This window comes from Vicia villosa, linkage group LG7 (assembly GCF_029867415.1).
Source record: "Vicia villosa cultivar HV-30 ecotype Madison, WI linkage group LG7, Vvil1.0, whole genome shotgun sequence".
Classification (NCBI taxonomy): domain Eukaryota; kingdom Viridiplantae; phylum Streptophyta; class Magnoliopsida; order Fabales; family Fabaceae; genus Vicia; species Vicia villosa.
The window spans coordinates 5,397,549-5,412,063 of NC_081186.1; the positions used below are offsets into that span (position 1 = coordinate 5,397,549).

Consider the following 14,515-nt stretch of genomic DNA (forward strand, 5'->3'; position numbering starts at 1 on the left):
AGCGAAAGCAAGGCTCGAGGTAGTTGACAAAAGAGTGAAACATTAAATGCAATGCTGTACGGATCACGCAACGCATTAAATGCTCCCAACAGTCATCTTCTCAAACGCCTATAAATAGAAGTTATGATGAGAAGCTGAATACAACACTTGCGCAAGCTTACAGAAACGCTGTCAAATTCAAAAGCTCTCAAACTTCATCTTCAACCTCACTACATTGCTGTTGTAATATCTTAGTGAGATTAAGCTTAAACTTAAGAGAAAATCACAGTTGTGATAATAGCTTATTAAGAAGCATTGTAACTCTAAAAAGAATTTGTTTACATTAAGTTGTAAGAACTAGAGTGATCAGGTTGTGATTAGAATACTCTAGAAAGTCTTAGAAGGTATATAAGCAGTTTGTTCCTAGAGTGATTAGGTTGTGATCAGTATACTCTAGAAGAATTAGAAGTTATCTAACTGGAAAACCATTGTAATCTTGTGTGATTAGTGGATTAAATCCTCAGGTGAGGTAAATCACTCCAAGGGGGTGGACTGGAGTAGTTTAGTTAACAACGAACCAGGATAAAAATCATTGTGCAAATTGTTTTTATCTTACAAGTTTTAAAGCTACACTTATTCAAACCCCCCCCCCCTTTCTAAGTATTTTTCTAAGCTACCATTGCTCTGGATGAAGAGTCAGTTAGAAGATTATCAGATATATGAGAGTAACATTCCTATATTCTGTGATAATACTTCTGCTATATGTTTATCTAAGAATCCTATCTTACATTCCAAAGCTAAACATATTGAGATTAAACATCATTTCATTAGGGACTATGTTCAGAAGGGTGTTCTTTCTTTAAACTTTGTGGATACAGACCATCAATGGGATGATATCTTTACAAAACCCCTTACTGAAGATAGGTTTAAGTTCATTCTGAAGAATATTAGTATGGATTTATGCCCAAAATGAAAAGAAGAGAAGTTCTGACGTATGGATAAGTTCTGAAATGTGTTTGGATTATCTTATTATAAGAAGTTCTGATAGTAATCAATTAGAAGTTCTGATTCTGTTATTACTAACGCTTCATTATCTAAGTTGATTCAGAATCTCTTTTAAAGTAAAACAGCTGTCACCAGTTGTTCCAGAAATTGAACATGTGTTCACTCTTTTTGGACAAGCATGCGTACAGTTGAGGAGGCGCCGCCCTAGGTAACTGTGCAAATCATTTCAGATTTCACATTATCTCTCCTAACGTCATCTCTCATTAAATGCATTTGATTCCATGTTTTCTGTAATCATATTCATTCAAACACGTATTGCATTTCATTTCAAATACGTCCCTTTATATACTCATCTCCCATTCATTTCATTTTTTTACATTCTCTCTCTTCATTCATCTCTCTCTTTCTTTTATTCATTGTCTGCATAAACCCTAGTTCGTAACCGAACCTCAGTGAATCTCCATGCTATCTTCATCAAGTTCTTCAAGAAAAGAAGAAATATCTTCTGCTCATCTTGTTCATCGCAAGTATGGTTATGCTACTTTGAAGACATGTTCTATTCTTTCAACTGAGCTGGAAGTTCTGTGTGAATCTTCGGTAGATTTTGAAAATCTAAGAATACATGGTTTCAACACTAATGTTGAGACAATGGCACAAGGCTGGTCAAACTACCTTGATAGATTGGTTGGACCAATTTATCCTGCTTTAGTAAAAGATTTCTGGGCTCATGCAACGGTTACTCCAACTGCAATCATCTCCTTCGTGTTAGGGCATGAAGTTGTGATAACTGAGAAGTTAATCAGAAAGTTGTACAATCTGGATGATGAAGAAGGAATCACAGGTGCTCTTCCTGGTAGAGTTGATTGGACAACAGTTGAGAAAGAAATATCTAATGTCTGTGGTATTGCATCTCATTAAACTGGTTTGTTGAAGCCGTTCTACAAAGTTTGGGCTGAGATTATTCTAGGATCTCTCTATCATAGAAAGAGATCTTTTACCTCAACATACATCAATCCGGATCAGAAGTATGCTCTCTTCTACATTGTAAAAGGGATTGAAGTTAATATCTCAAACATTCTATTTCAACATTTGAAAACAAATATTGAAGAATCTCGAGATGAAGAACGCAAGAAGTTTCCAGAATTCAAGAAGAACGCTATTCCTTCCGCCAGAATGATTTCAGACATTCTGATAGAAAGTGACTTGTTGGATCCTCTAAGAACTATTGGAACGCCCAAGTTCTTTGGTGTTATTCAAGGACATGTTATGAATGCCTTTGATCTACAAAGGATGCGTCTGATTCAGAAGGTAACTTTTGTTCCAAGAATATTTCCAGATATTCTGACTAGAAGGGTTCCTGTTGAAGGCTTTGCTTCCTTGTTCAAAGAAGAGCTTAATAAGGCTGTTAAGCGGTATTTGAAATCTTCTGTAATAGCTCAATCTTCTGTTGATCCTGCATGGATTCGAGGAAGAGTTCTTCCTTCTCTAGCCGAGCTGCAGCAGAAGGAACAGAAGAAGAAAGAAGCAAGATTGAAGAGAAAAGCTTCAGAAGAAGAAGCTAAGCAAGCTAAGAAGCAAAAGATCTCTTATGATCCTTAAAAAGTAAATTCTAAAGAATTCCAACAGTAGCGCATCAGGGATTCTTTCCGTGCCTTAAGAGCTGGCAGTTCCTCTCAGCAAAAGCCTCCTTCTTCTGAACCTCTAAATCTCCTTACCATCCCAAACAGTATCCAACCACCTCCTTCTCCTATTATTCTTAATCCCCTACCACTAAATTTTTGTCCCCTAACACCTTCTGATACTCCCTCTTCTTCTACCCTCACCACAGAATCTCCATATTCCTTAATCCATTCTTTACCATCCAGAAAATCCAATCCTTATTCTCTTCTTTACCTTGACTATTGCTTCACCTTTAACCCTCCTGAACCCAACATTCCTATTGATTTTGCTTTGTTCAACTTAAAGTTCAGAAATAGGATGGAAATTCTGAGAGCTGCTCATGACTCCAAGCTGGATCATGTTGCCACTCGAGGCTTATGGAATCGCTTTAGAAAGGATTTTCAGAATGGTGCACTGAACATCCAGAGAAGATGTGTTGGTGAAGCATCTAAATCTTCTAGTTACTGCTTGGATCTTGATGATGGTAAGTATTATCATCAAATCAGAAACTGGAGACGTCATGAGGAGAAGAAGTTCACTAATGAGTTGGAAGATGAACCATGTCTAACTATGGTTATATGGAAGCCTCAATATCAGGTTCTGACTGGAGACTTCCAATGGCTATTCAGCTGGCTAAGGGTGAATCCTTCCGAGGAAGCACCAAATATGGTCATTCCTGAAGTTGTCTACCCTTCAGAAGTTGCTGCTCCCATTCCTCCAAAGAATCTGGATGAGATTCTTCAAGCTCTGGAGAATGAAGATTCTGCGATTCTGGATCCAGAATATGCTGTGAATGCTTCTGAATCAGATTCAGATGTTGAGATGGAAGATGCTGAGAATCATCCTTCTAAGAAAATTCCTGTTCAGGAAAATCAAGGTGATGTTCTCACTCTGGATGTTGCTGCTGGTAATGCTATCCCTCTGAATGATAGCAATGCATCTTCTTCTGTTGAACCCTCCGTTCTGGTGAACGCTATCAAGGCTCTTCAACATAATCAAGATGTTCTTGCTTCTCGCCTGGATAAGCATGATATAGCACATGAAGAGTTCATAGACTTCATAAAGGAACAGAAGGAAAGCAATGCTGGGATTCATGACCTTCTGGCCAAGATAGTTTCCAAACTAGGCTAGTCGTAGTCTTTTATGTCTTAGTTGTCTCTTTGTTCTTGCATCTGTTTCTCTGCATCTCCTTTTGTATCTTTTGAAAATTTTCTGATGAAATCAATGAATATTATCTTCTTTTCTCTCATATTGTTTGTTTTCCATCTTGAATCTTTTTATACTGTTTGATGTTATGACAAAAAGGGGGAGAAAATGTGATAAATGATTTGATTTATATTATCAGTTGCTGGGAGTAAGTCTCCACATTTCTAACAGTATTTGCAAGTTCTATGCTTGAGATTTTTTGCAGGATTGAAGACATTCTGAAAAAGCTCAACATGAGAATCAAAGACATGAGGAAAAGCAATTCTATATAGAAACATGCTCATGGAATCTTAAGCAAGCTTAGCGCTATGAAGCTTCAAGATCAGAAGCAAGAAGGAAGAATGTTCTGATATTCTCGTGGCAGAATATGCTCTAACACATTCTTATTCCTTATATGTTCTGATGCATTTTTATGTGATTTTGATACATATTATATGCTCTGATACATATCTTATGTTCTGATTCATTCATGCTCTGACTTTTGTCGTTTAGTTTGTTCTGAAACATTTCAGGATGTAGAGATGCTCTGATGATGCTCTGGTACATTCAACAATGTTCTGATACAATCTAGCATGTAATGATTCAAGAAGAAATTCAAAGCTCTGAAGCTGTCCTATGGAAGCAAGAAGCAGAAGCTCTGAATGTTCTGAAGATCTAAGCATATGTGAACGTCTCAACTGAAATGGAAAATACTCAGGGAAGTCCTTTATTTATAAATTTCTTCCAGTATTTATTTTAGGGGGAGATTATTCATCTCAGGGGGAGATTGTTAATCTCAGGGGGAGAAATATTCACACACTATGTTTATATGCTTATGCTATAACTGTGTAATTGTCTTTAGCCGTCTGATATTCTGATTGCAAATTCATATCATTTATATATGTTTTTGTCATCATCAAAAAGGGGGAGATTGTTAGAACAAGATTTGTTCTGATCAATATTCTTAGTTTTGATGATAACAATGTATATGAATTTTGCTTGAGACAATGTGGTACTCTAATTCTATGCAATTTCCATTTCAGGAAATATATAAAGAGTATGCACAAAATCAGTGCAAGAAGCACTGACTCAGAAGGTTCAAGTATGCAACATCAGAATATGCTCTCGCAAGACATCAGAAGATGGTCAAGCAGAATCAGAACATGGTCTTTTAAAGCATCAGAAGAACTTGAGATCAGAAGCAGAAGCACTGAAGTTCTCATGGTATCACGCTAGAAGCTCTTCAAGGTCAGAAGACAAGAAGATGCTCTGCACCAAGCTGTTTGACTCTGATATATTCAAACGTTGTATCAACAAAGATCAGATCAGAAGCAAGTACAAATTGGCAGGCTACGCTGACTGACAAAAGGAATGTTACAAGCTATTAAAGGCAACGTCAGTTAAAGCAGAAAAAACAAGGCTCGAGGTAGTTGACAAAAGAGTGAAACATTAAATGCAATGCTGTACGGATCATGCAACGCATTAAATGCTCCCAACGGTCATCTTCTCAAACGCCTATAAATAGAAGTTCTGATGAGAAGCTGAATACAACACTTTGCGCAAACTTACAGAAACGCTGTCAAATTCAAAAGCTCTAAAACTTCATCTTCAACCTCATTTCATTACTGTTGTAATATCTTAGTGAGATTAAGCTTAAACTTTAAGATAAATATCCCAGTTGTGATTATAGCTTTTAAGAAGCATTATAATACTCTTGTAAGAATTTGTTTACATTTATTTGTAAAGAACTAGAGGAGATCAAGTTGTGATCGGATTCTCTAGAAAGTCTTAGAGGGTATCTAAGAATTGTGTTCCTAGAGTGATCAGGTTGTGATCAGAATACTCTAGAAGACTTAGAGGGTATCTAAGTGGAAAACCATTGTAATCAAGTGTGATTAGTGGATTAAATCCTCAGGTGAGGTAATTCACTCTAAGGGGGTGGACTGGAGTAGTTTCATTAACAACGAACCAGGATAAAAATCATTGTGCAATTGTTTTTTATCTTAAGAGTTTTAAAGTACACTTATTCAAACCGCCCCCCTTTCTAAGTGTTTTTCTATCCTTCAGAACATCTGCATGATTGATGTCTTTATTTTAGTTTTGGTTTTATTAAGCTATGTGCAAGTGTGTGCAAAAACATTACCATTTAAAGGAAAAAAGTTAAAAAGAAAGACAAAGAGAAAAACATTTGAATGCAAAAACGTCATTTTATTTCATGATTAACTTTGAAAATGCGAACTGCATGGCCCTACAAATGATTCACTATGCCTTGGGCAGAGCGTAGGAATTATGGCATGATAAGAAAAGCAAAAAAAAAGAAATTTACTCCTGAGCTTGTGTGACTTGAATGACATCTTCAATTGTCCAGTTGTAAGGCATCTCTCCGGGAATACTTGGACGAATCCAGCTATCAAAATCATAGTCACTATCCACCTCTTCACCATTGACAATGGCATTAACCTGACCATTCTGAATGATACCACCACTCACAAACTTAATCGGGCTGAGGATACTAGGCTTGGGCGATGCACTCTTCCTCCCCGGGCTGAAACCAAGACCATTCTTGTCAAATTTGGGACGCACATCAATCACTTGCCCCCAACCTTCCACCTTTCCTGTCTCAACAACCACCTGAGCATCTTTTAGGGAAGGCATAACTGTTTCTGGCTTCGTTATCTCATAAAGAGGAGTTCTTATAGCATTCACAGCTTCGAACGCTTGGAAAGGCGTTTCATGGATTTTACCTTCGATCTCCACATACCGGAAAGAAGACAAATGACTCACGATGTAATCTTCCTCACCACAAACTGTCACCACTTTACCATCAACTGGATACTTCAACTTCTGATGAAGAGTGGATGTCACAGCGTCGGCCTTGTGAATCCAGGGTCGTCCCAACAGACAACAGTAAGCAGGTTGAATATCCATTACATAAAATGTTGTGGTGAGGATCTGAGGGCCAACTTGGATAGGCAAGTCTACTTCTCCGAACACAGACCTCCTTGAACCATCAAAAGCGCGTACCACCAATTCACTGGGCCTCAATTCAACACCAGCATAGTCAATTCTCATAAGGGCCGATTTAGGAAGCACATTCAAGGAAGAACCTGTATCAACCAGGACACGAGATAAGGTCGTCCCCTTACACTCCATCGAAATATGCAATGCCTTGTTATGGTTTCTCCCCTCAGGAGGAAGGTCACGATTAGTAAATCCCAAACCATTTCCAGCTGAAATATTGTTGGCCACCGCCTCTAACTGATTCACAGATATTTCATGTGGTACGTAAGCATTATTCAGGATTTTCAAGAGAGCGTCTCTATGAACCTCCGAACACATCAACAATTGCAAGATGGAAATCTTTGATTGGGTCTAACCCAACTGCTCAACAACTTTGTAATCAGACTTCTTGATGATTCTCAACAACTCCTCCACGTCCTTGGAAGACACAACACTGTCAGGTGCCCCATTCTGAACCGGAGAGTTCTGGCTATCAACCACCACTTGTTTGCCTTTGGCCTTAACCGAAGCATCTGCATTGTTTTGTACAAGCTGAGGAGAGAAAACTCTACCACTGCGAGTAATTCTACCAGTACCAGCAAAATTATCGGCATTTGCAACTGCGACCTTCACAAAATTGTCTTTCAACTCATCCTCTTTATTCGTACCGTAGTAGTACACATCTGAGCCATAATGCCAAGGAACGTCCTTCTCATTCTCATATGGAATCGGCCCAGGAACATTGATCATTAATGCTGCTGGTTGCTCTGCATAAGGAATGACAATAGGTATCTGAACAGGCACCTGAATACTAATAGGAGCCACAGTTTCATATGGAATGTCAATTACCACCACCTCATTGTTTGCAACCCTCGCGTTTCTATGCTTTCTATAGAACTGGAGAGGACCTTCGTCCATCAATTTCTAAACCATACTCTTCAAATCAATACAACCTCCAAGTTGATTCTTGCAATTCTCACAATCGACACCACAGCCCGGGAAGATGCCACTATTAACCAGATGTTGCTTCACAGACATAAGAGGAAAAGTCAAACAGCCCACATCAGATACAACACTTATCTCTTCATTCTCAATAGCATTCACACCCGAACCTCCGCCATGGGCAGGCATGGGATTATTGACAATGTTCGGTGTTGGAGTGAATTGAATAACCTTTTGATCTAACAAGTCCTGAACCTTGTTTTTTAGAGCAATGCACTTCTCAGTATTATGCCAACACCACCAGAGTGAAAAGCACAATGGGCATTTGCATTATAGCTCGGAGATTGTCTGTCCGGAGCATTTGGAGCATCCCTCAAAGTGATCTTCTCAATACTGAGTAAGTGTTGCAATAGCTGAGCATACGTCATGGGAATCGGATCAAAGTGCCTATTAGGTCTAGTCCTCATAGGGTATCGATTGTTCTGATACTGAGGACGTTGCCCCTGCTGCTGTTGTTGTTGAGGCACAAGAATAGTAACGACATTCATATGAGAATTAATTCTTCCTTAGTTTCCTTTTCCATACACAGCTTCTACAGTCCCTTCCTTCTTTCTGGTATAACCCTCTGACTGTATCTTGCCACTTGCTGTGCCCTGAGAAGTACCTATCTGAATCTTTCCCATTTTCAAGCCCATCTCCACACGTTCACCGCACCTAACCATTTTGGAAAATGTTGCAGACGTACTACAAGCCATAGAGTAGTGTCCCGACAGAGTACTCGTGAACATATCAATCATCTCGCGTTCAGTCATTGGCGGCTGAACTCTTACAGCTAACTCACGCCATTTCTGAGCGTACTCCTTGAAAGATTCTTTGGACCCCTGAACCAAACTCTGCAACTGAGTCCTATTCGGCGCCATGTCAACATTATACTGATAGTGCTTAATGAAAGCCTCGACAAGATCTCTCCATGAATGGATATGAGTGGGCTCGAGTTGTACATACCACTCCAAAGAAGCTCCATCCAAGCTATCTTGGAAGAAATGCATCAAAAAGCCTTCATCTTCGAAATACACAGACATCTTCTGGTAATATGCTTTGACATGCGTCATTGGACAAGTCGCTCCGTTGTACTTGTCAAAGGTAGGAACTTTGAACTTTGGTGGAATTCTCACGCCTAGCACCAGACCTAGATCATTGATATCCATACCCAACACACCGTTACCTTCAACGGCTCTGAGACGTTCTTCAATCAAACGATACCTTTCAACTTCCTCATGCGCACCTTCAGCGCTATGCCTTGACAACTGATCAACATTCTCGAAGCTGAAATCCTGATCACCACGATTCTGATCATTTCTCCTCCCCAATAGACGAGACGGAGGTGGTGGAGGCATGCCCTGATTCTGGTTGAAAGGATTATAAGGTACATAATGAGGACACCTGAACTCGTTCTCATCATAAGGATCATCAGTATGGCCCGACACATCATCATACAAACCATACTGCTATCCGTCATTCTCATTCCTCCTGGAATTCTCAACGAGAACTCACAAATCCTCTTGACCTCTGGTGACGTTAGCCAACGCCTCCAAAAAGTGTGCCATTTGCGCATTCATCTGTTCAGTTAACTGAGCTCGCATCTCAGCCATCTGCTCCTATATCTGCTCCATCTGTCTTCGCTGATTGCTTCGAGTTGGATATGAATGAATTGTCGTCTTAGAACACCTTCTGATAACAAAACAGCGAGACATGAGATATAAGACCTGCAAAACCTGTAAATGTATGACATGTATGATATATAAATGATATGCATGAAATGTTTGTCAGTTTTCAGGTATCCAAGAATTCATCCCACTTTCAGATAGGACATAGAAACCCTGGTACAAGAATATAATTGAACAATGATTTGCACACAAGAATACTTCAACAAATTGAGCATATTTCATTCAAACATAGAGAATCTGAGTTCATACAAACAAAACACATGATCGTGCCACTCAGTGCTCATAAGGCACACAAAATAGGTCCAGAATATCAAAATACGCCCCATCCAACAATCCTGGATATGGGCAAAAACATCAAAAATAACAGCGAATCAACAGCACGGATCAAACAAATCCACTCCGTAGCAGCACTAAGATCGTCTAATAATAGAATGAGTTCCTCCATCTCCTCTCCGTTGGGCTCGGAGTCTTGTTAATTATTCCTTAAGTCGAGCAGACTTGGCCTTCTCTTCCGCTAGCTATTTATCTGAATCCCATTTCTTCCTCTTGAGACTATTCTCCGACCTCTGTAACTGTAGACACTCTTGCTGCTTGCGACATAACTCTTCCTCTAACAACTCGTAAGGACGCCTCTGGGTACTGGCCTGGCTTGAACTTGTGCCTCCGACTTGCTTGAGCTGGTGCATTAACCTCATCTTTGCCTCTCTCTCTTCAAAGAATTTCAAGTTGGTCTCTTGTTCTCTTTCATGCTACCTGTAGTTGGTAACCAAAGCATTCTTGTAAAGTTCTGTTGGCACAAATTCAGATAGAATCAAAGGAGGTTGCTTTTGAAGTGGTGGAACTTTGTCATATGGCAGCAACAAATTTCCAACCCGCTTCATAATCCATTCCACATACGATGTCAAAGCAAGCGATTATTTCTTCCTAAATGAACTCCATAATGCTTACGGACCTTTTTCCAAGCCACAACTATGCTTCTCAATTTCTCCGGATCCGACCCCTTCTCAAAATAGACCGTCCCTGCTACCAAATGATCCTTCGGCTTGTCCTTCAAATGATCCCAATTGACGCAAAGATATCACGGGATTATAATTGATGCAACCCCTAGTACCAACCAAAGGAACGTTATTGAACTCTCCACACCTAACAATTACCTCAGAAACATTAATTCGGTATCTTTGCCACTGGATATCATGGGAAGTAAGTGACATAATCCTTTGGGTCAACTTGAGTGTCTCTCTTGTTTTCACAAAAGGTCCTTTGCTAGGTAACAAAGAGAGGAACCAGATGAACAACAACTGAAGGCAACAGGTAATAGCACCGCCACCCTTCTCATGTCGGGAATGAATGGCATAATAAGTATCGGCCAACAATGTAGGAACGAGGTTCTTTCCCATGAAAAGGTGTACCGCAGTCGAGTCTACAAAATTGGGAACATTTGGGAACATCACAATCCCGTAAATGGCCACAACGAGCAATGCATTGTACGCGTTCCAATTCTCTTTCCCAAATTCCTCTTTAGTTTTTCTTATCAAGAACGTCAAAAGGAAACCCGAAACTCCACTCGACTTCCAATTATCAGATACCTCTTTCATGCTTAAATAAAGAGAAGCAGAGATTGACTTGAAGTTCACTTCCTTAGGAATGTTGATGAATGGCATTTCATCTTTTATCTTGAGATTAAGAATAATGGAGTACTCTTCCAATGTCGGAGCCAACTGGTAGTCCTGGAACGTGAAGCACCTCATCTCAGGATCATAGAACTGTACCAAAGTTTGCAAAGCAGGGGTGTCAACCACGGTCTCCAACAAAGTCAGAATATTCTCATAATTATCTGTGAAACTCTTCAAGCAAAAAGCGGTCATCAATGAACTCAAACCCTCTAAGGCGGTCAAAGGCTCTCGGAAAAAGCTATTGGTGTGCGTATGTCTCTTTGCTTTTTTGATAGTATCAGTGGGAGTGTCCATGTTCAACCTGAATGAACTCTTGAATATCCCTGAAAAACATGACATGCAAATGCTTGTTATTATATATATATATATATATATATATATTTTTTTTTTTGCGTTTCTTTTGGAAATAAATATGCTATGATGCAAAATGGTGGGACTTGTTGCCGCCCACCGGGCATTCTGGACTGCCGGTAACACACATAGTACCAAATAAAAGGTTCGACCCCAAATGGTATACCACACGGAACATAGAATGTCAATCCACAGAACCAAAGTCCATAGTCAACAGCACACTGGAATAGAACACGGTTTACCACTCGAACAAGAACCATAATACCCCACGAACAGGAACCAATAGTACACTCGAACGAGAACAGCGGTGACCCACGAACAAGAACAGCGGTAATCCACGAACAAGAACAACAGTCACCAACAATGTACCTATTATATGATCATTGATTCCCGCCCCACTCATGGGTAACATCTAGGCCAAGGTAAGGTCATGAAACGCAGTATACGGTCCGCCCGAAGGTAAGCCATGTCACAGCGCAGATCCGAGTGACGATAATACCTCCGTTTGAAACCACTACTCTGCTCTTGATCACATAATCCATTCTGAGGCGTACACCTCGAGACAAACCATGATCCCACTCTATCCTAGGGTTCCTATGGTTCACACATAGCCTGGGTATTGGGCCTTTTACCTCTTGAAACACCCACCCAACAGACAAAAATCCAGACAGTCCAAAATATGATGCAGAAAGGTAAAAGCGCACATTGAATGCAATGCAAATAGGTAAATATGCAAAGCAGTAAAGCACCCAAAGATAAACACACAAACGCTAGGATCGACTCGCTAAGTCTGGACCCACAATAGGTCTAGACGTCCCCAGCAGAGTCTCCAGCTGTCGCTACCGCGAAAATTAACAGACTCGCCATTAACATATTTATCCTGAAAAGGAAGGGAATGCCAGCAAACCACAAAACAAAACAACGGTCTCACGACCAGAGAAAAAGGGTAATGGAGTCGGTTACGCGAGGGGAAGGTGTTAGCACCCTACGTGCCCATCGTACTCGAAGGTATCCACGCCTATGTCTAAAACTATGGGTGTGTAACAAATCTACGCTAATCTAGACTAAAGTGACTGCAGAATGTAGGGAAAAGAATGGATTGTGCTCGCAAGGGCCCTACCCCGCTGCCTACGTATCTGTTTTTCAGAATCAGAGCTACCGTAGCTCGGCTAACTAGTTTCTGTTTGTTTTGTGTTTTTTAGGTGAGCGAGTTAAATTCACACTCTGCTCCTCGACCTTTGGAGACTTATGCTGGGAATGGAGCGGAAATAACAGGCTCTTAAGAAAATAAAATCAAAGAGTGTGGTTTGTGTTTTAAAGAATGCATGAGGAAAAACTAAACTAAAGGGGAAAGTTTGCTACTTAATGTTATCATAGAAAGGGTACAAGTCTAAACTAAACTAGCAACCTACGGGGAAGAAGGGAAGGCAAACAATAGTATCACACAAACGAGCTCCGCTCATAAAGCAAACAAAACCAACGGTACTGACCGAGTGGTAGAAAAGCGGTCCCGCCATAGCCAAGGGGAGCGAATCACCCGAGTCAACCAAGCATTAGACCTCGCGAAAATGATCGGACCATAGACAAGAGGAGCGGATCCCTCTCAGCAACCAAGCCGTCACGGATCTGAAAGGAAAACGGTGTGTGCGTGCACCAAGCATCAATGTCGAGCAACGCGAGCTATAGGAAATGCGGGGGTTCGGTTGCATGAACCCTTTTCCTGACATACTCGATAACAAGATCTTGTGTAGGTTCAGAAGCAAGCAACGCGTAGCATGCGCATACTGAACAGACTCGATGAGACTAGGCGGGGGTTGATTGCTAACTCTTTCCGCATGCCTTCCATGAGGACTTAACGGAGTGCCATATAGGACTTATTACACCGTGACTCCCTGCCGCAAAGCACCAATATAAACACACCGACAAAAACAGAGCCTCTTTCGAGGACTTGGCCAGATGCATGTCTAGGTCCTACTTCTCATATTAAAGGATGATGCAAGAAAGCAATAAAGTGCAAGAGAAATAAAATGAAACGGAATCAATACCAAACGGATGATGATCCGTAAACTAAAGCGAAGAGAGCAAGTAAAATAGGATCCCGCGAGCGAGCTAGCAAAGCAAGAGAAAATAGTCAACACACCGATTAGCCATGAAAGCACACAAAGGTCGACATGCGCGTCGAGCACAATCACAATACACCTGCAAGAGGAACAAGCAAACCAAACAAGCAAATATAAAGTAATAGAGACGTGTCTCCAGGATGAGAACACAAAGCAACTGAATGAAATCGTGTCCCGCAAGTAAAGCGGAACACTCACATAATAAGCATCGATCGGTGACTGTCAAGAAGCCTCGCACACTTACACACAAGTTAGAGATAACAACATATCACAATCGGAATTGCGTTATTGTACTACATGCTAAACAGAAAATGGATAACAATATAAGATGCGGAAATATGAAACAAGTATCCAAAACAGAATGGCAATTGCACACACAAAAGTATATGAAAACATGTCGAAACACACATCGAAACGAACGACAATCACACACGAGTAAACGCGCACAACAAACATATTGGAAGCGATCCAAGATACAATCATGAAGAACATAAAATTCAGAAAAATAAAACAATCCATCAGAAAGCACATTTTACAAGCTTTTCAACGATATAAAGAACGCGCAAAACGGAGTTACGAGTCAAAAGATATGAATTTTTGAAGTTAGGAACAAAACACACAGCCGTAACCGGTTACGCCCTGATCCGTAACCGGTTATGGTCAAGACAGAAGCAAAAACAGGGCAAAACACGAGTTCGTAACCGGTTACGGCCAGGAGCGTAACCGGTTAAGCTGTACACAGAAGCAAAAGTAGAGGCAAAAAACAAGCTCGTAACCGGTTACGGCCAGGAGCGTAACCGGTTACGCTGTGTACAAAGTCAGCACAACAAGGCAAACACGGGTTCGTAACCGGTTACGGCCAGAAGGGTAACCA

General features: G+C 40.5%; 1 protein-coding gene across 1 annotated transcript; it reads right to left on the reverse strand.

Annotated features, from left to right (window-relative positions):
- Positions 1-10,501: 10,501 nt before the first annotated feature.
- LOC131618614 (uncharacterized) lies at positions 10,502-11,464 on the reverse strand. The gene has a single exon (XM_058889797.1). The coding sequence runs from the start codon at positions 11,462-11,464 to the stop codon at positions 10,502-10,504; it is 963 nt and encodes a 320-aa protein (XP_058745780.1).
- Between the last annotated feature and the right edge of the window lie 3,051 nt (positions 11,465-14,515).